At 37.6% G+C, this 25293-nt stretch overlaps 2 protein-coding genes across 2 annotated transcripts; both read right to left on the minus strand.

Moving 5' to 3' along the window:
• Positions 1-2245: 2245 nt before the first annotated feature.
• Positions 2246-2647, minus strand: HRG_11343 (uncharacterized protein; the record flags this gene model as incomplete). Its single annotated transcript, XM_044869813.1, has 1 exon — positions 2246-2647. The coding sequence occupies one exon, from the start codon at positions 2645-2647 to the stop codon at positions 2246-2248; it is 402 nt and encodes a 133-aa protein (XP_044715075.1).
• A 3890-nt stretch (positions 2648-6537) lies between these two features.
• HRG_11344 (uncharacterized protein) lies at positions 6538-7281 on the minus strand (the record flags this gene model as incomplete). Its single annotated transcript, XM_044869814.1, has 1 exon — positions 6538-7281. One exon carries the CDS (start codon positions 7279-7281, stop codon positions 6538-6540), a length of 744 nt encoding a protein of 247 aa, XP_044715076.1.
• Between the last annotated feature and the right edge of the window lie 18012 nt (positions 7282-25293).

Here is a 25293-nt window from a genome sequence, read left to right on the forward strand (position 1 = left end):
AAGGTTACTTTATAGTAAGGCTAATACGATTCTAACTAACTATAATAATACCTAAGATAGCTAGTATAAGATTCCTATATATTATAACCGCGACTTAGTATAAGGGCGGACTAGCTATAAAAGAAGGGAGGGTTTTCCTTTAAGTACTTTAGTTTTTCCCTCCTATTTAACGCTAAAGTTCTATATACCTTTAAATAGGTTACTAGTATAATCTTAATAATAATATATATAAAAGAAGGGATAAAAGTAAAAGCTAATACCTTTATAGAAAAATATAAGGCTTTCCTAACGACCCTTTTCTTAACCTTAGACCTTAGCCTTAGCCCCCCTTTTTAGCCCCCCTTAAAGCTTAGAAAAAGAAAAGCCTCTAGGCTATATAGGTAGTAAAGGTATAGATAAGTAAGACTAGCTAAAGCTAAAGGACCCTAAGATTAAGAGGGCTATTTTTAGCTCTTTTAATAAGAAAGCCCTTAGCCTAGACTCCCTTAGCTTCCTCCTTATTTAATATATATATAAGGCTATCCTTATAGTCTTTAATAAGGCCTATAAAGCTTTATTTAACTAAGGATACTACCTTAAGGTATTAAAGTAAGCTATAAGAATTATACTTCCTAAGTAAAATAAGCTAGACTATACTATCCCTAAGGCTTATAAGGTTATAAGTTTACTTAACTACTTAAGAAAGGTCCTTAAAAAGCTATATACTACCTAGCTAAGCTATTTAGCTAATATAGCTAAGCTTTTAAACCTTATATAGCTAAAGGGATAAAAATTATAGTTAGCTATAAATATAGCCTTCCTCCTTTTATACTATATTTAAAAGAAGTAGGAGTTTAATAAGAAGGCTATTATTAGTACCTTTTTATTAAATATAAAGGGCGCCTTTAATTTTATATTAAAGGAATAGCTTATAAGGGTCCTAAGGGACTTAAACCTCCTTAAGGCTCTTATAAGTTAGGTAAACTACTTCCTTACTAAAAGGAAGATCTAGCTAGCTTTTAAAGGGTAAGTCTAGCCTCTTATAAACCTAGTAATAAAGGTGCCTTAAAGGTCTTTTATTAGCTTTATTTTATTCTTCTTATATATAAGGGGGATACTAGCAGCTAAGGGATACTAGCTATCTTATATAAATAACTTTAGTATCTTTATAATATTAACCTTAGCTAAGAAGAACGTTTAATAGCTAGAAGTAATAGCTACTAACTTATTTAAATAAGCTAAAGACTAAGGGGTTTACTTTAACCCTTTAAAAATAAAACTTATTTACTTTAGTAAGTAATAGTAGCTTATTTTAAAGGGTATAATAATAAGAGGCTTATTTTTTAAAGCAAAGCCTTTAGTATAGTAGCTAAGGGTCTTCTTTAATTCTAAGCTCTTATTTAAATAATATATTAAGAAGAAGGTAGCTTTTATATAAGCTACCTTTAAAAGACTATCTTACTTAATATTTATATAAAAAAGCTTATTATTTAAAGCCTTTAAATAGCTCTACTAAGCTTATATAACCTTTATAATAGACTATAGGGCCTAGCTTTAATATAAGGGGCCTAAGACTCTTAAGAGCTTAATAAAGCTTTTTTAAAGGCTTTAAAACTAAGTACTTTTAAAGGTCTTAGGAGCCTTTAAAGGATCCCTTATTAAGGCTTTAAAAGCTAAAGTAGCCCTACCGCTACTAAAGGTATAATTTAAAAGGGTATACTTCTCTTATACCCTTTAAACTCTATACTTCTTACTTAATTACCTTATAAGGTAAGCTTATAACCTAGCTATATAAGACGACCTTACTAACTTAAGCTTTAACTTAAGGGCCTTAAGCTATATTAAGCTATATATATAGCTCTTTTACTTCCTTAAAGGCTTAGTAGCTCTTATATAACCTAATTATAACTTAGAAAGAAGGAAAGCTAGCTAAGAGCCCTTATAGGCCCTTAAGCCCTTAGTTAAGAAGTAGTACTAATACCTCTTAGTTAGCTTAGCTAGCTTATGTTACGGCCAGGCACATACGAGCCTTGACGGCTATAAAGATGTATTGGCACTATGAACAAAGACTCAAAGCTAAGGAGCAAGAAAGGAAGACTAGACTACACGACCGAGCGGGCCCTTATATAGACACGAGGTCGCGCGTGGGCACGTGATGCTGCTTGGGCACGTGACACTGGTGAGGTTCTGCGCTGGCTCTCTACGCCGGCGCCCAGGGTCGTGACACTACCCCCCGTCTAAGGCCTTGATATGCGTATCAAGGTAGTCAGTCGTGGCGGCGGGTTCTTGGTTTCACGGCTTTCTCTGCTGTGTCGTCATCGTCTCGTTCCTCGCAGCCCTCCTCCGCTGCAGCACATTCGATCCAGTATTGCAGGTTGACGGGTGGGCCTGCTGCGTCCGGATGTTCATCGTGGAAAATCTTCAATGCCATTGGTGCGTTACGGAAATTCCTAGCCGGGTACCAGGTCTCATCAGGGTCACATCCCTTCCATAAGACCTGGTATTCCAGTCGTCGACTCCTACCGGTTACTCGAGACTGCTGGACTTGATCAACCTCCCACTCGGGTTCTCCGTTGATCTCCTCGGGTGGCGGAGGTGACTGGATCTGCTGGGGCAAGGGGTTATCGGCTGCTTTTCGAAGACGGTCGGCGTGGAATAGGTTCTTCATTTTGTACGACTCGGGCAGCTGCAGTACGTAGCTATGACCGCGTTCTTCCAGGATTACGAACGGACCTGACCATTGGTTATCTAGCCGAGTAGTCGGAGCGTTCGTGGCGAAGCCTTTCCTGCTGAGAAAACTCGGTCACCGATGGCAAAGTCGGTTGGTCGTCGTTTCCTATTAGCCTGTTCCTTCTGACGTTCTTGAGCGGCGGTGGCAGCATTCCTGGCGTCTTCCTGGGTTTCCTGGGCGGTCTGCACAAGTTCCCTAGCTCTGGCGGCGGGTCCGGTGGCAGCGGTCTTGTCAGTCGGGGCAGTGACAGGGGTTCCGGATATCTCGGCCTAGGGCTACTTTTAACGGTGCCATGTCGATGGAAGAGTGCCAAGACGAGTTATGGGCGAAGTCGAGGGCGGGCAGCAGGGAACTCCAGTTATCTTGATGCTTCGTCACGTAGAATCGTAGCTTTTGATCTAGGTATTGACTTCTACACCCCTTGGGTCTGAGGGTGTAGGAGCTTCCATGACGATGCTTCGTTCCCGTGAGCCGGTTAATCTCTGCGAGGAAGGCAGAAATAAACTGTCCAGCGTTGTCAGAAATCCATACGAGGGCATACCGAAGAAACGATAGAGGTAGCGGAAGTAGCGGCTAGCTAAGACTTCTGCCGTATCGTTTTTCTTTCCTGGGAGCGTGGCGATAATCCGGCTTAGCTTGCAGACGAAGGTCCAAACATAGTCATATCCGTAACGGTCTTTCGGCATATCCTTCCCGTCACATTCGACGTGCTCCCAAACAGAGGTCGGTACGGGCAGTGGATGGAGCAGTCCAGGGTCTTGTCTCGAGGGTTTTGTTGCGGCGGCAGTCGTGGCAGTTCCGAATATAACGACGGATATCCTCCTTCATCCTTGGCCAGTAGAAGTCTCGTTGGAGCAGCTTGATCACCTTGTTCTGTCCGGCGTGAGCGAAGATCTGGGGTTCGTGGGCTTCGCGAATGAGCGCGGTCTGAAGAAACGTCTGCTTGTCTGAGGTCTGGGCTGGTACGACCAGGTGTGTTCCATGGGTACCGAGGTCTTGGAGGAGGTTCTCTTGGCGGATCAACGAAACGAGTTCGGCTCCTTCGGGACCGAGTTCGGGTCTAGTTCTGGGCGGTCTTGATCGGGCGTCTGCTGTATCCTCGGTCTTCTGGGGTCTGTAGGGCACTCGTGGCCCTCAGAACTAATGGTCTAGTAGGCTTAGGTTCGGGACTAAAGTTCTGAGGGGCAGGTTGCCGGCGGCCGTAGGGTCTAGAGAGTCGGTCGCGAAGCCTAGCCTTTCCGGAGGATCAGGGTCACCGTGCGTTCCTCGGCTTCCCGGGCCTTTACGGTAGGGAGCTCCGCTGTCTTCCTGGAGAGGGCATCGGCGACTACGTTCAGTCGACCGGGGCGGTAGAGGAAACGGATGTCGAACTGGGCGAGAAAGTCGGACCATCTGATCTGTCGTACCGAGAGCAGGCGCTTCGTAGAGAAATGGACTAAGGCTTCGTGATCGGTGATCACATCGAACTTCTGGCCTAAGAGCTCTGGGTAGAAGTGCTCTAGACTCTGTACGACGGCGAGGAGCTCTCGATCTTGGATTGGGTAGGCTCGCTCGGCCGGGGTCATGGTCTTAGAGAAGAATCCAACGGGCTTCCAGGTCTGATCAGGCTGTTCCTGCCATAGAACACCAGCTGTGGCATTCCGGGAGGCATCGGTCTCCAGTCGGGTCGGCAGTTCTGGTCTAAAGAAGGCGAGGACCGGGGCTTCGATAGCCAGGCGCTTGAGTTGATCAAATGCTTCGCGTTGCTCCGGGCCCATCACAAAGGCAACATCCTTCTTAAGCAACCGGTTCAAGGGTTCTGCCACTCCGGAGGCGTGGTAGCAGAAAACACGGATGAAGTTGCATAGGCCAACGAATGATCGGATCGCGGTGCGGTCTCGGAGGTCTTCAAACTTCCAGTCTTGTATCGATCGAACTTTCCGAGGGTCGACACTAAGGCCCACACCGGCTTCAAGCAGAACGCCGAGGTAGTCAACCTTGGTCACGTTAAATCTAGACTTCTTGATGTCTCCTGGAGGTTGGCCTGATGGAGTCGCCAGATCACTTCTTGACAGTCTTTCCAGTGGTCTTCTTCTTTATCCGAGTAGATCAGGACGTCATCTGCGTAGGCGCTGGCGCACCGGTCGAGGAGATCGTGAAGCTGCGCGTTGATAAACTGCTGGAACCAGGCGGGACCTACCTTCAGACCGAACGGGAGGACTTTCCAGCGGAAAGTTCCGAAACGGGTGCGAAAGGCGGTCAAATACTCGAGTCAGGGTCCATGCGGAGACGGTGGAAGGCCTGGATCACATCGATCTTCGTGAAGCGTTGAGCTTCACGGCAACCAAAGCAGTACCTTCGAGGGACGGAGCGGGCGTGATGCGACTTTTAAGATGATCGTTCATCCAACGGTAGTCGATGCAGAAGCGGCGGGCGGTCGTGTTCGGTTTCGGAGCGAAGAGGACAGAAGCGGCGTGCGGACTCGGATCGGGCTCGATGAAGTCTATCTCCGGAGGTGATCGACAGTCTCTTTCTCTAGAGGCAGATACTTAACGGGCGTGCGGTACGATGGGGTCCTGTCGGCGAAAGAGGCTTCTCAAGCTCTAGGACTACATCGTGACCGGGTCGGCTCGAAGGTAGGGTGTGGGCCTCTTTCTTCGAGAAGAATCCTCTAGATGGGTGAGCTGGGGCGGTAGACGACTACGGACACAAGCAACATGCTCAGGGTCTTCTCCTGAGGAACGGAATGCTTTGTCCCTGGTAGGTCTTCTGATCCGGGAGACTTTAGCAACGGTTCGAGCACTAGGGACGGTCTGGTCAAGGCCGGAGCTTGGCTCGAGCTGGACTGGATCCCGGGGCATCAACGGTTCGAGTTCGTTCCACTGTTCGAATCTCTCGTGAGACTCTACTTGGCAGACCAGGGCGTTAATCAGGGCTTGATCTTCGGAGGCTTGGACCGAGGCGACGGAGACGAAGTCGGTAGCAGGGGCGGTCGTGAGCTGAAAACGGACAGACTTCTTGGCAGACGGAGACTTGGACTGAAACGACGGAGACGGAGTCGGTAACGGGTCGGGACAGAGGCCGGAGGAGCTTGATCAGAGCGGCGCCAGTTCTTGTGGAGGATCCGGTAGCGTTTCTCCTCTTTCTCGAGCAGGCGGTTCCGCCTCTCAGCGTCGGCCTGGATCTTAGGGTCGATCCGACCCGAGAGCGGGGCTTGAAGAGAGCTGGATCGTCGGGGAGAACTTGGCGAGGCAGGAAGATCATCTGGCCAGATGATCTGTCGGGCGGCGCAGTCAAGCAGGAGGCGCTTCTCCCGCATCCAGAAAAGACCGATAAAGATATCATGGCCACACTCAGCTATATCAAATGTCTCGTTTGCGAACGAACGGCCATCGATGACGAAAGTGGCGACCAGCTGTTTCTGGATATAGCCGGCTGGCTTTCCACGGAAGTCTTGGGGGAATCCGACTCGGGAGCTCCTTAATCTGGGCTCCGAGTCTTTGGGCGGCGGACTGGGCGAAGGTTGGGCTAACCAGCAAACGGGTTTCGGCTCCGGTATCACAGAGGGAGCGGGCAGGTAAGCTCACACCATCCACTTGGACTTGACTTGGCAGAGTGAATGACTTGCTAGACCTACTCGCTATCTGTGACACCTTAGGGACCATCAAGGAGTCTTGTGATGGTCCTATTCGTTTCCGAATCTTGATCAGAGTCGTTGGCAGGGACAGGGACGGAGGCGACACGGGAGACAGCATGGGTGCGGTCGGGACAGTCGCGAGAGAGGTGCCCTGTTTTTCCACAAATAAAGCAGGTGCCATTATCCCAATGGACCCTTTTCTCATCGTCGGTCAAGGCTCTGCCAGCATCACGCGAGGTGATAGGGTCGAGCCGGTCTTGTTCGGAGTCTTGGCGGTAGTCGGAGCAGTCTTAGTCGGCGCGCGGCGAGATCGGTCGGAAGAGCGGGAGTCCTGTGTCTGCCTCATACTCCTCTTCTGGCAGTGGACAGCGTCCTTAATGAACCCACAGAAAACCTCGTAGGTCACGGACTCGTCACGGGTCTTGGTCAAGAGGCTGTTATCTAGGTTGGCCGGGATGTGCTGCCACAAGGTATGCTTCATCTGGTCCTCGGGCACACGACCGGTCGCAGTTAAGTAGTCAAATTCCGCAAGGAAGTCCACAATGTCGGTCTTCCCATTCACGGTAAACTGGAGGCGTTGCAGGCGGTCAAGAGCCTCGGAAAGCTCATTCGGATTGCCATAGGCGGACTCGAGGGCTTGGATCATCTCTGCCACTCCAGAGAAGGGTCGAGTGTCAGAGGAGAAGCGGGTTTCAAGTGCTCGGCGGGCTTTTCCCTCGAGCAGGTTATACAGACAGACCATCCGGCTGTTCTCAGTCCGGAAGGTTCGTACGTCTTCGTCAAATTTGTTCTTTATGCTCAGGATGAAGGAATGGAACTCGTCCTTCTTTCCTGAGAACGTCGCGGAGGCCTTGATGCGCGATTTGGCGGCGTCGCTGTACTCGGGGTTCTTGCCCTCTGGGAAGGGGCAAAACAGGCCAGGCAGCTTTGCCTGTTGGTCGGAAGGCCGGGCCATTTGGGCCGGCAAAAGCAGTCGAGGGCTCCCGGTGCTGTCGATTTGATTCAACAGACAGAGAGCGTTCATTTAGACGGGCCGTTAAGGCCGCAATCTGTTCCCTCATCTCGCGGATGAGAGCGTCTTGGGGGCTCGGGGCAGCCATGGCTACTATTTCGGATTCAGTGGCTTGGCCAGCAAGCCGGGTGGAACGGCGAGGCTGATCAGAGGCAGGGCTTCCTCGGATATCATAGTCGCGAGGTGATAGGTGTCGGAAATGATACCACGCGGAATCACGGTCAGATGCCTGCACGAGCAGGGACGGTCGGAGGTCAGACGGGACGAATCCCTGGTCGGAACGGTTGGTCGGACGGCTACACACACGCGTAGTCTTGGTCGGAACGGACGTGATCTCAGCCTTGAGGATCACTTGGTCGGTGGTCGGAGTCTTGGTCGGAACGGTCAGAACGGATGCGCTGGATTTACGTCAGGCGCGTGTGACGTGAAAGCTCGGTGCCTATTTGCTTAATCGCTGGCAAGCGATCTTATTGAGCTTTGAGTAGTGTTACGGCCAGGCACATACGAGCCTTGACGGCTATAAAGATGTATTGGCACTATGAACAAAGACTCAAAGCTAAGGAGCAAGAAAGGAAGACTAGACTACACGACCGAGCGGGCCCTTATATAGACACGAGGTCGCGCGTGGGCACGTGATGCTGCTTGGGCACGTGACACTGGTGAGGTTCTGCGCTGGCTCTCTACGCCGGCGCCCAGGGTCGTGACAGCTTAAAAGACTTTAGGCTATAGCTCTTAGCTTTTTATACTAATAGCTTTAAGGGGTGCTTTAAGGGGTCCCTTATAGAGACTAACGCTTACTCCTTTTATAAAATAGGCTTAGAAAACAAGCCTATTAAAGTATACTATAAGAACCTAGGGCCCTTAATTAAAGTAGCTAATATAGAGCTATTTATAATACTAAGGGTCTTAAAGGACTTAGCTAAGAGGCCTTAGCCTTTAAGGCCTAGCCCCCTTAACCTTCTTATAAATACCTATATCTTTATAGATAGCTAAGCTACTATAAAGAAGGTTATAGGTTTCTTAGACCTAGCTATATATATTAAAAGGCTCTTATTTAGCTTAGAAGCCTTTTATAATATATAGCTATATTAGTACCCTAGCTACCTAAGGATCTTTAGTAATAAGCTTATTAACTAGCTAGCTAAAAAAAGCTTATAGGCTCTTACTTAAAGGACCCCCTTAGTCTTTATTAGCTACTTATAAAGAAAGGTTTAGTAAGCTACTAAGGACTATTAAAAGGGACTTTATACTACTAAGTCGGCTAAAGGCCTTAAGGCTAAGGGCTTAGGTAAATACTATATATCTATTTAAAAGACCCTTACTTAGCTCTTAGCTTAAAAAAGGACCTTATAAGGAGGCCTAGGCTAACCCTCTTAGCTTTTTACTAGCTCCTTTTTAAGGCTAGCTTTTTATTTTCCTTTTTAAAAAGGACTAATAAAGTAAACTAAGATAACTACTACTATAGCTAAGGAAGGTATACGGCTAAGCACCTTATCTTAAGGTACTTAAACTATAGGAGGGAAAGAGAGGTCTTTTACTAAACCTTTAAAAGATAAGAGGGGGCCCTTATTAGCCTTACTATAGCCCTAAAAGCTATATATAAGTAATAATATAAAAAAATAGTATTTACTTATTTATTTTATCTCTTTCTTTCTTTATTATTTTTTTATTAATATTTCTTCCTTTTTAGTTTATTATATTATAAATTAATAGTAAGAGATTAATTTATATTAATAAAAAGTAAAAGAAGTATTAAAGAAAGTAATAGCTTACCTAGCTTAAATTAAGAAATAAAAGTCTTTCTTAAAAAACTAAGGTAGTAAGTTATTTTAGTAGGGTATATAAGCTATTAATAAAAAAGATAGTAGAATATATTTTTTTAAGATAGATTAGTTTATTTATTAAATAAAGAAACTATTACTATTAGTAAGGTTTAATTATTTAATACCTTAAATATATTAAACTAAAATACTATTCTTAATAACCTTATATTTCTAAGTAAGGGTTTACTTAATAAAACTATTAAAGTAAAGAACTATAATAGGTTAAGTACTTAAGTAGTTCCTAGGTATTTTCCTTTAATTTATATCCCTTTTACTTAATAAGGTATTCTTATTACTAACCTTATTTTTTTATATTTAGTATTTATTTTACTTTATATTCTTAATTATTATTAACTTTAACTTTTTCTTATAGTTTAGTATTTTTATAAGGGTATTTACCCTTAGTATAAGTCTATATATTAGCCTAGACCTTAGCTAATAGCGTTATAAGGTAAGGTAGGCTATATATATAAATATATATTTAATAGTAGTAAGCGTAGTATATAGTTAAATCCTATATAGCTTATTATTATAATATAATAAAAGGTACTTATAGTATAGCCCTTTACTTACCTTATAATAATATAAGCTATCTTTATATTAAACTTAATATTAAAACCTTAGTAGTATTAGCTAAAGTAGTAGTAGTAGTAGTAGCTACTATAAAAAGAAGCTTAGTATTAATAGCTATAGTAATAAGTAAAAGAGCTATATTAGTAATACTTATAAAAAGAGGCTTAGTAGTAATAAGATAAATAAGCTTAATTTATAAAGCTATTCTACTAAATATTATAAGACCTAGACTAACGAGTAACCTTATATTAAATCCTTAATACCCTTTTAATACTAGCTTTAGTAAATACGCCCCCTACTACTAAGAGGTTAGAGTATAAGACGGTCCTTAGTAAATAAAAGCTACTACCTTAGCCTACCTAAGATAGTAAGCTAGAGACCTTTTACTTCTTCCTTAACTACTTAATAGTAAAATACTATATTAATAAGAAATAGGGCCTTAATAGCTATAAGGAGATAGCTTAGTTCTTACTTTTTTATACGCTATTAAAGCCTTAAATATAGTAAGTAGTAAGCTTTTAAGAGTAGGGCGGTCCTAGAAAGATAAAAGACCCTTAAGTATTCTTTAACTACTTAGTCTATACCTTCGGTAATATATAGGAATAAGAGAAAGTATAGGATAAGCTATAGACCCTTACTTAGTAAGAGGGGTAGTCTTTTAAAGAGTTCTTACTAGAATTTAAAGAGACCTTAACTTAGGCGGCGGGTAATACCGCTTAGGATAATAGCGCTAAGCTTACTTAGCTATAGAACTCGATCTCCTTAGCGCTCTAAGAGCTACTTATCCTTATTATAATACCCTTTACTTAAAAGGGATATATATCCTACCTTATAAAGGTAGCCTAAGGATATAAGTAAACGCCGCGCTTTTAAAAGCTATATAAGCGCTTAGCCTTAAGCGGGACTAATAAGCTAGATAGTTCCTTCTTACTTAACCTATCTATACCTAGGCCCGCTCTTAAGTTAGTAGTCGATATAAATAGCGACGTCCGGATAGTAGCTATACGCTTTAAGGGGTATAGTAATTATAAGACCCTAGCTACTTTACTAGTAGTATAGTTTAATAAGATAGCTAAGTAATTACCTTATAAGGAAATTAATAAATAATATAAAGAAGGCCGCTATATATATTATAGTAAAAGTATATATATAGTTAGGTCTTACCCTTACCTCTTAGTTAAGAAGCTAGTAAAGATATAGGTTACCCGCGCCCTATTAAAATCTAATAATAAGGGAGATAAAGGAACCTCTATTATATATAAATTAAAGGGAAAAGCTTAGCTTTAGTATAAAGGTAGGCCCTAAAGCTTAGTAAGCTAATATTAGCTAAGAAGGACTTAGTAAAGCGTATTAAAAAAGAACCTACTTTAATATTAGTTATTATTAACTAAACTTACCTCCTTTCTACCTTTATAGATAAGGGCTATTAGTATTACGCTATAATTAATAAAGTAAATACCCTTAAGCTATACTTACTAGTAAAGAAGATTTACTTTAAGCGTATAAAAGGCGCCTTAGATATAATAAAGGGCGCGGTTATTAAAGGTATCGCCTAAGTAGCTATAAAGGTTAACGGCCTCCCGCGGCTACTAGTAATATATATAGTCTCTTAGCTTAAGTTTCCCTTAATTCTTAAGAAGCTATAGTTAATATATATAAAGTTATATTTAGTACTATATAAAGGGAAGCTATAGTTTAGCCTTATATAGTCCTAGGTTTAGTATAGTAGTAAGGAGGGAGCGCTAAACGCCCTACTTAACTTATAAGATACTTAAGAAGTCTTAGCCTTAGTATTTATAAGTATAATATAGTAAATCTATAAGTAGAAGGGGCTAGCTATAGCTATAGCGTTAATCTATATAGTTAGCTTAATAGATATTAAGAAAGCACTATAACTAAAGTACTTTATATTAAAAGAGGAGCTATAGTAAGCTATCCTACTATAGTTTTATAGCTTACTACTACTCTTTTAAAAGAGTAAGGCTAATAAGTTAAACCCTTATAAGCTAAGCGTAGACTACTTAATACTACTTTATATAAGGGATAATAGTAAGGAGCTTCCCTTACTATTTAGGCCGCTATATAATATATTATAAGAGGAACTACTAGTATTAAAAAAGACCTTTATAGACTATTATAAAGTAAGTAGAAGCATATATATAAGTGCTATCTATAAGATAATATTAATAAGCTATATAAAGCTCTCCTATATATAGCTAGCCTATATATATATATATAAGATCTAGCCCTCTATATATAACTATATAGCTTAAGTTATAGCTTAAGCTTATAACCTATAATAGTTAAAGACTCTTATATAATACCCTCCTTTAAGCGTAGCGCGGCGTTACTTAATTAATAGCTTCTATATTATTAAGCCTATACTACTAGCTTTACCCTACCCTTTCCTATTAATTATACTAGCCCTACTAGCCTTATTATTCCCGCGCTTATTAGCCTAGGTAGCTAGAACTAAGCTCTATACTTATTAGCTAGCTAGCTATTTAAATAAGGGCGTAACCTATTATATATACCCCTAAGTAGCCGGCGGCCGGCTTAGACCTATATAAGCCTTAGGTTACTTATCTCCTTAGCCTTAAGTAGCCTCCTTTACTTAAGGGTATATAAAGCGGTATCCTTCCCTTCCTCTTTCCTTTCCTTCTCCTCCTTCTTTAACTATAATAATAGTAGTAATAGGTAAGTTCCGCTTTACTTAAGGTATTAGTTTATTCTTAGCTATATAGGCCGCTTTATTAATATATACTTATAGTAATAGCTATAGCTATAATAATAGCCCTAATAATAATAACTTTAACTAGTAAGTTCTCTACCTTATAAAGTAAGAAGCTATAATCTATAATATTAACTTCTATAATAGATATATCTACCTCCCTTTCCTTTACTTCTTCCTTCTTAGAGCGTATAAAGTTATTTATCGATACTATACTAAGCACGGCTAACGATAGCTCCGCCGCTACCGCTACTCCTACCTATGCCCCCGCGACCGCGCCTACCGCCGCTGCCTCTACCTTTACTACGCTAGCTGCCCTTATATTATCTTTCTAAGTAATAACGCTATCCCTACTACTAGCTATAACGCCCGGCCCTTTTACTCTTACCTTTACCTCTACTACCCCTATAAGTCTACTACTTAGTAAGTATAGTAGCTATTTTCCGCTAACTTCTTAAAGTATAAACGCTAAGTATAGGCTAAAGCCGCCTACGCGGCCCCCTATATATAGTACGCGTTATAAGAGCTCCCCTATACTAATTAAGTTAGGCGCTACTATAGCGGTAGTTATTATTAATACGCGCGTATTAGCCGCGCCTATAAGGCGGCGCCTTTTATCTTACTTACTATAGCGTTAGCTTAAAAGGCTAGCGCGTATAGGTAGGTATAGAGGGCTACTAAGAAGCGCCTTACCGCCGCCGCCGCTACCTACTATAATCTCCGCGCCCTTAAGCGCTAGGGCCTTATCCTTAAGTAAGTTCCTCTCCTCTAGCTCTTTTACTTCTACTACTAACTCTCTTAATACTAAGGATACTACCTTCGTCGCCTTATTAGCGGTCCCCTTAGCTATACCCGCCGCCGCCCCCGCCGCTACTACTAGCCGGGCCCCCCCCGCCCCTAGAGCCCTTAGAGCCGCCGCTACTATTAACTAGCTCGCGGGCCTAAAGGGCCGCCTAAGCGCCTTAAAGAGCGCCGCCGCCGCTAATAAAGTAAAGGAGGACGATAAGGATAAAGATAAGGATAATAATAAGGATAATAAATAGATCTAAGTAGTTTAAGGGCTCTGCCTTAAAATAAAAGCTATTTTATCTCCGCTTATATTATTATACTTATATTATTATAACTACTTACTTTACTTTACTTACTTTATAGTCTTAGCTTAAGCTATTATTAGTAGTTTACTAGTTTATTATTCTTATTTATTATTTTAAATAAAGCTTTAAACTTATTAAGGGCTATAGTTCCTATAAACTTATATATAGGTTTTTATATAAGGTTAAGATACCTGCGCTACTTAATAAGGACCTCTTAGTATTTCCTCTTACTAACCTTTTTCTAGCGCGCGGCCTATATCTTTTTAACCTTAAACTTATCCTCTCTCTTTACCTTAATTATAGGCGGTTAAGCGTCTACTACTTCTTACCTAAGTAGCGGGTTAAAGGAGGCTTTATAAAAGAGGTCTATATTAATCTTATTATAGACCCTTATTAAGAGACTATTAAGCTCTATAACCTATAAGCTAATAACCTTTTATACTATAAACTTTATATATAGCTAGTTAAGCTTCTTTTTTAGCTATATTAACCTATAGTTATAAAGGTCTAGCTATACCTTATCTCTTACTATAAACTTATTTACTAGGGCCTTAGTCTTATTAGCGTGCCGCTCTTAATCTTATACCGCGGTAGCTATCGCGGATTAATAATAATCTATAGTCTATTATAGCTTTTATATAAATATAAAGGCATAGCCCTTTAATAATAAATTACTATACTACTCCGCTATTATATTTATAGTAAAAGGAACTAATAAAGGTAGTTTAAAGCTATATATTATAAAGAAAAGGGCTATCTTAATAAAGGTATATAGTTTACTATTTAATATAAGTTAGGCTATAGGGAGCTATTAATCTTAGTTTACTTAGTTATAGGCTATAATAGCTTATAAGTAAGCCTATACTTCTTAGTTAACCCTCTTAGGCCCTTTATTAGTCTATAGGTAATATACTATACTAAGTAGCTATATAACCTAAAGTAGCTAGTATAGGTATTACTAAAAGTAGCTAGTTTAATTTAATCCCTTATCGCTTATAATAAAGGCTAGCTAGCTATATAAGTAAGCTTAGTATTATAGGAAGCGCTCTATATAAGACTTTATATCTATAGATAGTATTAGCTTTAATATTATAGACTTACTAAGTCGGTCTTTAATTACTTATATATAGCGGTTGCTGCCCTTTATAAGTAGGAGGTCCGTTATAAAGTCTATTTATATATATATATAAAACTAGTTAGGTACTAAAAGCTACTTAAGTAGCCCCTTAAGCTATGCGCTTTAAATCTTAGTATAGCTATAAATATCGTAGTTATAAAAGAAGCAGCGAACGTAGTACTATAAGAGGGGCTAGTAGAAATCCCTTATAAGGCCTACTATTATACCCTACTAACTTAGGTAGCCTATAATACTAAAGTTATAGATAAGCTAGACTAGCTTCCTTTAAAGCTTATTTTATTTATCTAGCTTTAGCGGTCTATCCTTTACCTTAGCTTTTATAGTATATAGCACGCTTAGTACTTATAGTCTCCCTTACTAACGTAGATACCCTTATAGGTCGATATAATAGTTACCTACTTATACTTTTAGCTTTAGCTTTAAATTAAGGTATTAAGTACTAGACTTAATAGCGCGGCGTATACTCTTATAAGTATAGTCTAGAGATAATATCCTATCCTATAAGTGTTAAAGGACCTTATCTTAAAATACTCGCGCTATACGCGCCCCTAGGCCGGTCTATCCCTCCTTACTAAGCTAAGGTAAAGGTATAAGATAAGGCTTTTCTATTAGCGCCGCGCCTTCCTTTACTAAGGAAGCTCTTATATAAGTCTATAGCGCTTCTTATAGGATAAGCTATAGATCCTAGGCCTCGATATCTACTCCTATTAGCTAGTCTTAATCCCTTTAGGAAAGCGTATCTAAGATTATAGAGTCCTACTTTAGCTAGTACTTAATTAAGAAGTTAAAGTATAAGAGATACTCCGCTTAGCGGGCTTACCGCTCTAAGAGGTACTAGTAGGTTATAAAGTACTTAAGGTTCCTATAGTCTATAAAAACCTTAAAGCTCCTATAGCTTTAAAGCTTTACTTACTATTACTTAAGGTAGCTAATAATCGCTAATATCTCTTTATTATAAATAGCGTAATTCCGCTCTACTAAGGTTAGCTTATAAAAGTAAAATGCTATTAGTTACTTCCGCTTATTTACTTTTTAAGAGAGCGTTCCTCTAAGTACCTAGCTACTATAATCTACTTTAACTAATATAGACTAGTTAAAGTCCTACTAAAGTAGTACTAGGGCTTATAAGAATAGGTCCTTAAGCGTATAGAACGCTCTTTCCTATATAGGCCCTTAATAAAAAGCGGTTTATTTCCTAGTAATCTCGTTTAATAGTATTATAATATAAAAGAAGCCCTTAATAAATATCTTATAATAGTTCGCGAACCTAAGGAAGCTCTATATACCTATCTATATAGTTAGGGCCGCTTAGTCTTAGATCGCTTAGATCTTTATAAGATCTACCTATATACCTATACCTATATAAATAATAAAGCCTAGGTACTTAACCCTCTTAACCTTAAATTTATACTTATCTAGGTTAAGGTAGAGCCTATAAAGTTAGAAGCGCTTTAAGACCTTTTATACTTTCTATATATAGTCCTTATAAGAGCCGCTTATATAGATAAGGATATTATTTATATTTATAAAGGCGAACTTATTAAGTAAGTCTTAAAGTATATTATTAATATAATACTAAAAAGTAGCGGGCGCTCTTAAGAGGCTAAAGGGCGTTATAAGCTACTTAAATAAGCCATAGCGTATATAAAACGCTATCTTTTACTTATTACCCTTTAAGATCTATACTTTATAGAACGCTTATTTTATATCTAGCTTTATAAACTACTTTACCTTTAAGAGGTTATAAAGTATATCTAAGATTAAGGGTAAGGGGTAGCGGTCTAGCCTTATAATTATATTTAGAGCCCTATAGTTATAATAGAACTATATCCCGCCCCTTAGTTTATATATAAATAGGACTAGCGCTCTTACTTTAAAGCTACTTACTTAAATAAAACCCTTATCTAAGAGGTCCCTTAGCGTCTTCTTTAGTACTAGTAGCTCTATATATAATATACTATATAGTAGTTTAAATAGTATAAGTAGTTCCTACCCTTTTTTATTAGTATAAAGTACGATCCTATAGTCTACCCCTAGCTTATATAGGTTAAGCTTATTTACTTCCTAGGACTTAAATAGCGGTAAGAGGTTATAAAAGCGCTTTAGTATTTACTACTATAGCTTAGAGGGCGACTTTAGCTTCTTTATTTAAAGGGCCTTATTAATATCCGCTAAGCTAACTATATAGACCGCTATATTAGCCGCTACCTAGCCTTACCCCTACTCTACTTATTATATAGTTCCTATAAAAATAAAGGTAAGGACTTCTTATACTAAGTATAAAGCTCGCTTACTTAGTCCTATACTTATAAAACTATTATTATAGTAGACCTACTATTATATAGGCCTAAACTATAGCTTCTTTTAGTATAGAACTAAGTATAACTCTATATATAATAACTAGGGTTTCCTAAGGATTAAGGGAAACTTTAGTTAAGGGATTATATAAGCTATAATAAGCTTATAGTAACCGTTAACCTTTATAGCTAGCTATATAATACCCTTAATTACTATACCCTTTATTACGCTTAAGGCGCCCTTTACTTACCTTAAGGCGATCTTTTCTACTAGTACTTATATCTCTTACGTAAGCGCCTCGTTAACTATAGTATAGTATTAATAGCCCTTATCTATAAGGGCGGTAATAAGTAAGGAGTTATTAATTATAACCTATATTAAAGTAGGCTCCTCTTTTATATAAGCGGATAATTCCTTCTTCTCCTTTACTAATACTAGTAATTAAGGCTCTAGAGCCTATCTTTACTTTAGAGCTACTCTTTTTCCTCTAAGCCTAGGAGGGCGGAGTCCTCTTTATTATTTAAGGTAAAGAGTAGTTCTATCTTTACTACTTAAACTACTATAAGCCGCTTAGCTAAAAGGAGGGGGCATTTTATTAAAAAGTATATAGATACGCCGTAATATAAGTAGCGGCTATTAGCCTTCCTCTTTTTAATTTCTTTACTCGTTACTTACTTCGCTTACTACTTAGAGTATAAAGCGGTATAAGGGGTAGTCGACGGCGTCTTTTTACTATATCTAGCCTAGTCTATATAGGTAGCTAATATTAAGGTATCCTTATCTATATCGATAGCTAGTTATTTATCTTATAGAGGGGCGGTAATCCTATTACCGCTATACGGTATATACTTATAGAGCTTTTAGAAACGCGGCGTTTACTTATAGCCCTATTCTACCTTTATTAACTAGCTTATATACTCGCTATAGTTAGTAGGTATAATTATAAGGATAAGTAGCTTTTATAAGGCTAGCGTAATTAAATTCTATAGCTATATAAGCTTTATACTATCTTCTTATACTATAGTCCCCGCTATTTATAAGAGCGTCTCTTTAAAATTAAGAAGGAATTCGCTAAAGGTTTATCTATTTCTTTACTTAAGGGTTTATAGCCTATCTTATACCTTCTCCTACTCTTATACGTTGCCGAATATATATATAAGGTATTAAAAGAAGTCGTATAGGTCGCGTTTACCCTTAGGGCCGCCCTTATCTTAGAATCTAGATATCCGCTATATCTAGGGCTCTAGTAGTATATAGAGGAGCGAATACTACGCTATATCGCGATAGCTATTTAAGCCCTATTTCTTATCGGTTATAAACTTTATTTATAGCCGGCTAAGGAAGAAGTAAAAGGACTTTAGCTTACTATCTTAAGTTAGCTAAGAGAGCGGCTTCCGCGTTAGTAGTATCGCCGCTATAACCGGCGTTATAGAGGTTATAGGGGTTAAAGCTAGTCTTATAGATAGCTCTCTTAATATAGCGAGAACCTTATCCTTCTTACTAGCCGTCGCGCTTTTAATTGCTTTTAGGATAGCTACGATACTTCCTATCTATTTAGGGAGGGGCGGAGCATATCTTTAAGGAGGAGGCGCCCTCTTTAAAGAGATATCTATTAGATCTATTAGTTAATAGCTTATACTATTATAGAGTAAGTAGAGGTATATATATAGGTGCTATCTATAAAATAATATTAATAAGCTATATAAAGCTCTCTTATACGCGGCTAGTATATATATATATATATAGGATCCGGCCCTTTATATATAACTATATAGCTTAGGCTATAGCCTAAGCCTATAACCTATAATAGTTAAAGACTCTTATATAAACCTCCTTAATAAGGGATTTATTAAGGCTAGCTCTTTTAAGGTAGTAGCTTTAGTCCTATTTATATAAAAGCTAAAAAAGGGACTTTACTTTTATATAAACTATTAAGCGTTAAACGTAATTATACGCTTAGACTAGTACCCCCTTTTACTTATAAGAGAGACCCTCTATAACCTAGTAAAAGTAAAGTAGTTTATAAAGTTTAATATCGTTTAAGCGTTTTATAAGGTATAAATAGCGTATAAAGAGAAGTAAAAGATAGCGTTCTATATAAAATATAACTTATTTAAGTAAATAGTTACTCCCTTTAGCTTAGTAGGTGCCCTAGCTATATTTTAATATTATATTAACTAGGTGCTTAAGGGTTTCCTTAATAAGTTTACGTTTATATATATAAATAATATTCTTATTTATTTAAGCGGGAGCTATAAAGACTATATATAGAAGGTATAGAAGGTATTAAACCGCTTAGTAAAGTATAGCTTATACTTAGACTTAGATAAATACGAATTTAGTATTAAGCGCGTTAAATACCTTAGCTTTATTATTATCGTAGGCGTAAGTATATAAGCGGACCTAGCTAAGATTTAAGCTATCCGCGACTAAGTAACCTTAATATTATAATAAGGTATATAAAGCTTCCTTAGCTTCGCTAACTACTATTAAGTCTTTATTAAGGAGTTCTTATAGATTATACTACTACTTAATAAGCTAATAAGAGATAGGGCCCTTTTCTCTTAAGGACCTATATAGGTAGAGGCGTTCTAAGCCCTTAAAGACTTATTTTTATAGGCCTTAGTACTACTATAGTAAGACTTTAATAATCCCTTAACTATAAAAGTAAACTATAGTAGCTATATACTTAAGGGAACCCTATTTTAAAAAGTAAAAAGGTAAAAGAGGCTAGTAGCGTTTTACTTATATAAGCTTACTATAGTAAAAAGGAACTACTTAATCTATAATAAGGAGATATTAGCGATTATTAGCTACCTTAAATAGTAGTAGGTAGTGCTTTATAGCTATAAGAGCTTTAAGATCCTTATAGACTATAAGAACCTTAAATACTTTATAACTTAATAGTATCTCTTAAAGTAGTAAGCGTACTAAGCGGAGTATCTTTTAATCCTTTAGTTTTATATTAAGTATAAACTAAGTAAGGAGGCTATAGTTTTAAACGCCCTCTTATATAGAGAGTAAGACCTACCTACTTTTATAGACCTTAATATATAAGATATATAAATAATCTTAGATAAGGCGCTTTAAACTTACCTTAGCGCTACTTTATTAAGGGTAAAGGGTAACCCCTTAAGAGCGGCTAGGGTCCTAGCCCCCCTTAAGGGTACGCTTAACGTCTCTTAGTATATCTTATAAGATAAAGAGCTTTAATACCTATAAGACTAGCTAGTAGTATAAGATAGTATATATATAAGCGTACGCTACGCTATAAAGGTAAGGGCGCGCTTACTTAACTATAGTATTAGGTTAAAAGTCTAAGTAAGCGACTACTATATTAACCTTTATAGCTACCTCTATTATAAAGGTAAGCTATAGGTCTTAAGCGCGCTAGCGATAATAAAGGCTATAGCTAGGGCGGCCCCCTTAAAAGTTAAGGAGTAAGATAGGTTAGGAGGGCGGATTATATAGATAATCTATAACTTAAGCGTAATTAGGTATCCTAGCTATAAAAGTATACTAGTAGCGATTAGCTAGGACTTTTACTAGCCGCTTATAGTACTATATATCTACTATTTCCTTTATAACTATAATATCTATAGCCGCTTAAAGATTTAGTAACCGCTTAAAAAAGGGCTATTAAAGCTACTATCGGTCCCTAACTAGTTCTATATATATATATATAGATAGACTTTATTATAGACCTCCCCCTTATAGTAAGCAGTAATTATAACCTCTAGGTAATTAAAGACCGTTTAAGTAAGGAGGTAGTACTAAAGCTAATACTATTTATAAAAGTAAAGGCTTACGCTAAGCGCTTCCTTTAATACTACGCTTACTTCTATTAATAGCTAGCCTTAATTACTAGTAATAAGGGCACTAATTAAACTAGCTACTTTTAATAGTACCTTTATAAGCTACTTTAAGTTACTTAATTACTAAGTATAGCTTACTACCTATAAACTAATAAAGGGCTTAAATACTTTAACTAAGAAGTATAAGCTTACCTTTAAAGGGTAATAGCCTATAACTAAGTAGACTAAGATAAGTAGCTTCTTATAGCTTAGATAGCGCTTAATAGTAAGTCGAACTTATCTATTAATATATCCCCCTTCTTTACGCTATATAAGTTTAAACTGCTATTAATATAGCTTATTACTATAAATATAAGTATAAAGCGCTACCTAGCTAGCCCCTTAGAAGGTAGGGCGTCTACCTTTATATAAAAGCTATAATAAGTTATAGAGTTTTATTAGTCTTTAATAAAATCTATTACTTAAGACTAAGAGTAATAGGCTAATAAGTTATAGGATCCTATAAATAAGTTTATAGTAAAGGATAAGGTCTAGCTAGACCTTTATAACTATAAGTTAACGAGGCTAAAAAAGAAGCTTAACTAGCTATATACTAAGTATATAATAAAGAGGGTACTAAGTCTATAGACTATAGAGCTAGAAGGGCTACCCTTTAATATCTATAGTATAATTAATATCGACCTTTTTTATTACGCTGCTATAGACCCCTTACTAAGCTAGGAGATAATAGATTTCTAACTAGCTATTATTCTTATTAAAAGGGAGGAAGAGTTCTTAGTAAAGGAGTTATAAGTAGCTTATTAAAAGAATATAGGCCGTAGTAGAAAGTATAAAGTCCTTATTAAGTAGCGCGGCTACTAAGACCTAATATAAGAGCTAGCTTTTAAGTTTAAGGGTATAGTAGCTCTAAATAAGTTTAAGGCCCTTTATAAGCTAATAAAAGAAAACGATAGCTTAGCGAGGAAAGCTACCCTTTTAATAGTAAAGTAGCTAGTACCTTAAAATATAAGGGAGACTATACCTTACTTTTAAGGAAGTAGTAGGGTACTAAGCCTATAGCGGTCGCTATACTAATATAAGTTATAAGTATATATTATAGATACCGCGACTATAAATAATAAATAGGGCGTGCTTAGGTTAGCGGTAGTATAAATAAATTATATTAGCTTTTATAAGCGTGCTTAAGGGTATATAGACTAAGCTTAATAAACTTTCTTTTTTAATAAGGTCTTAACTACTAAGTAGTTATCCTTATCCTCCTTCTTATCCTCCTCCTTATCTTCTTTCTTATCCTCCTCCTTAGTATAAGGCGCGGCCCTAGCCTTAAGGGTATAGATCCGGCCCTCTAAGCTTATAAGAAGGTATAAGTAATAAGCGTAGAATTAGGTAATAGATAATATAAGCGGAAAGATTAGTTAAAGGAGTATAAGGTAGGATTTTATCTAGAATTTATAATAAGTATATAAGGGGCTAAATAATATATTAAAAGAATAGCGTTATAAAAGATATATCTAAACTTACTTATTTTATCTACTACTCCTAGGGAAATCCTTTGTCTTTTATAGACTATTACTCGCTTACTAATAGATTAATTAGTTAGCTTTCTAGTATATTCTATAGTACTTAAAAAGCTCTATCTATAGTATATCTTCCTAACTTAGTAGGTAGTCTAATTATAGCGTAATAGTTAACGTAAGACTATAGGTTCTAGTATAAGTAGTAGATTTAACTAGAATATTCTATGCCCTACCTATTCTTATATCGCGGTAATCTTTAGAACCGCTAGGCTAAAATAGGTAATAGGGTATCCGTTCTACTTATAATTAACTTATATATTTTATATATATTTTTATTTATAAGGATAGGCTTATCCTAACCTACTTTTCCTAGAGGAAGGTATAGATATCTAGTAGAGGTCTTTATCTTTAAGGGTTATTCCCTTAGACTATATTATAGAGCCTCTTTTTACTAGCTTATTTTATAAAGCCTCCCTATGCCTATTATTTCTTTATAATAGTAAAATAGGAATATAAGGGTATATTCTTATAAGGCTACCTAGCTAAGTAGCGATAGCGGCGGCGTTAAAGATAGTAATAGCGGCGGCGGCGGTACTAGTAGTAGTAGAGGCGGCGGCGGTAGAGGTAGCGGGGGCGGCTAGGGCGGCGGCGACGGCGCCCTTAAGAGAGAGAGAGTTAGCTTTATAAAGAGTATAGGAAAAGGAGCTTATATACTTAGGTATAAGGGCGGCGCGCTTAAGGAACTATAAGTTATAGTAAGCGGCGGCGGTAGTAGTTAAGGCGCGCTTAGCTTTATTTTAGTCCTTACCTAGCTCTATAGCGCTCTAAGCTATAGTAGTATAGGTAAGAACGGGCGGTATAACCTTATAGGCGCGGCTAGCTTAAGTATATAAAAAGTAGCTGCCTTAAGGGCGGCTAGCTTAGTCGGCGTAAGAGAGGGACTATAAGGTATACTATATATAAAGGGAATCGCGGGTAGCGCCCTAAGCTATAGCGCGCTTATACTAATATAGGGAGTTAGTAATACTCGCGAAAATAAGGGCGGAGGGGCTTATAAAGGAGGGCGGCGAGGACCTATACTTATTATTATTATTATTATCGCGGCGGCTAGTAGTAGAGAGCGTAGTAGGGGTAGCGGCGGCGCGGGTAGTAAAGTTAACGGCTAAAAAGCTAGGTAGTAGGTAGCGCGGAGTAGTAGTAAGCGCGACTAAAGCGGCGGGGGTTATAGGTAGGGTAGTAGGTAAGGTAAGGGCGCGTATAATAAAGTTATTAATCTTAGTAGAAAAGTAAGATAAGGTAAAGCAGGATATATTAAGTTATTTAAATAACTAATAGGGTTATAGGTTAGCTTATATATAAGTAGTAGTATATAGCTAAGCGCTAAGAGACTTATAGTTATAGTTATAACTACTACTATTAATACTAATAATAATAGTATAGTTAAAAGGAAAGATTTATAAGAGCGCGCTAATAGGTTATTTACCTCTTAGTTATATACTAAGGTATAAGATTAATATTATAAGGGACCGCCTATAAGGAAAAGGGTAAGGACCTTATATAAAGGTATTTACCCTTAATATAGGTCTAGGTATTAGCCTAGACCTTAGCTAATAACGTTATAAGGTAAGGTAGGCTATATATATAAACGAGTATTTAATAGTAGTAAGCGTAATATATAGTTAGATCTTATATAGCTTATTATTATAATATAATAAAAGATACCTATAGTATAACCTTTTACTTACCCTATAATAATTATATAGCGCTAGTTTTAATAATAAGATATAAAATATTAACTATATTTATATTATTATTAATAGCGAAAGTTTATAGTTAACTTTTAAAATAGTTTTCTTAACCTTAAATAGTCTAAGTTTCTTAAAATCTAATTTATTACTTAGTTATTTTATTTTAATATTTTATTTTATAAAGTAAACTATATCTCTTTTTTAAAAAACTAGTCCTTATAATCTACTTTAATTATAGTAAGTAGATATTTATTTTTTAATAAATTAAAGTTTTTATTATATTTCTTTATATAATTTTTATAGCTAATCTACTTATAATATTACTTATTTTACTTATAGTTCTTATTAAGTAACCTTAAATACTTCTAAGTTATATTTATAATTAGCGTATATTAGTAAGAGCTTAGGTATTTTTATTACTAAGCTATTATAAGCTAGTTATACTATTAATAGCTATTTAACTTAATTATTTTATTTATAGCTAATATAGTATTATTATCTTAAAGCGTAGCTTAATTTTATAGTTCTTAGAGATATCCCTTAGTATAAGGGACTTAGGAAGCTAAAAAATAGGTTTTAAGGAAGGAGCTAAAAGGAGGTATAGAGAAGAGGGTAAGGGTAAAAGGGGAAGTAAAAGTAGCGATAGCTTCCTATAAAGGTAGCGAAAGATAAGATAGATATACCGGCAACGGCTAGAAAAGAAGGGAAAAACTAGTAAAAAGCTTAGTAGTTAAAAGGATATTAGTAGCTTCTTTAAGTAGGATCTTCTTTATTAATTAAGATACTAAATAGGTATAAAGAGGGGCGTTAAATAAAGGAAAGAAGGATAATTAAGGTAATATAATAATTATTCCCCTACTATAATTACTGCCCCTATAAGAATTAAATCTCTTTACCTTACCTATCTAACCCCTTACTTTTAATTTTACCTTTATATATTTTTTATATACTTCTTATATCTCTCTTTATAAGAGTTATAAGCCTAGGAGGAATAGAATTCCTATACCTTCTAGCTACTATAAAAGGCACCTTTCTTATATTTTTTATAGCTTCCTTTTACCCCTCTTACTAAAAAAGCCGATTTTTAACTAACTTTTCTACCCCCTCTCTCTATAACGATATTAAAAAACGACTCCTCTACCGCTCCTATAGCCTATAGGACGATTCTTATAAAGCCTTAAGATTAGGATAAGTAGGTAAAGGAGCTATAGGCTCGTA

Source organism: Hirsutella rhossiliensis (genome assembly GCF_020360975.1).
Source record: "Hirsutella rhossiliensis strain HR02 chromosome Unknown scaffold00020, whole genome shotgun sequence".
In the NCBI taxonomy this organism is placed as follows: Eukaryota; Fungi; Ascomycota; class Sordariomycetes; order Hypocreales; family Ophiocordycipitaceae; genus Hirsutella; species Hirsutella rhossiliensis.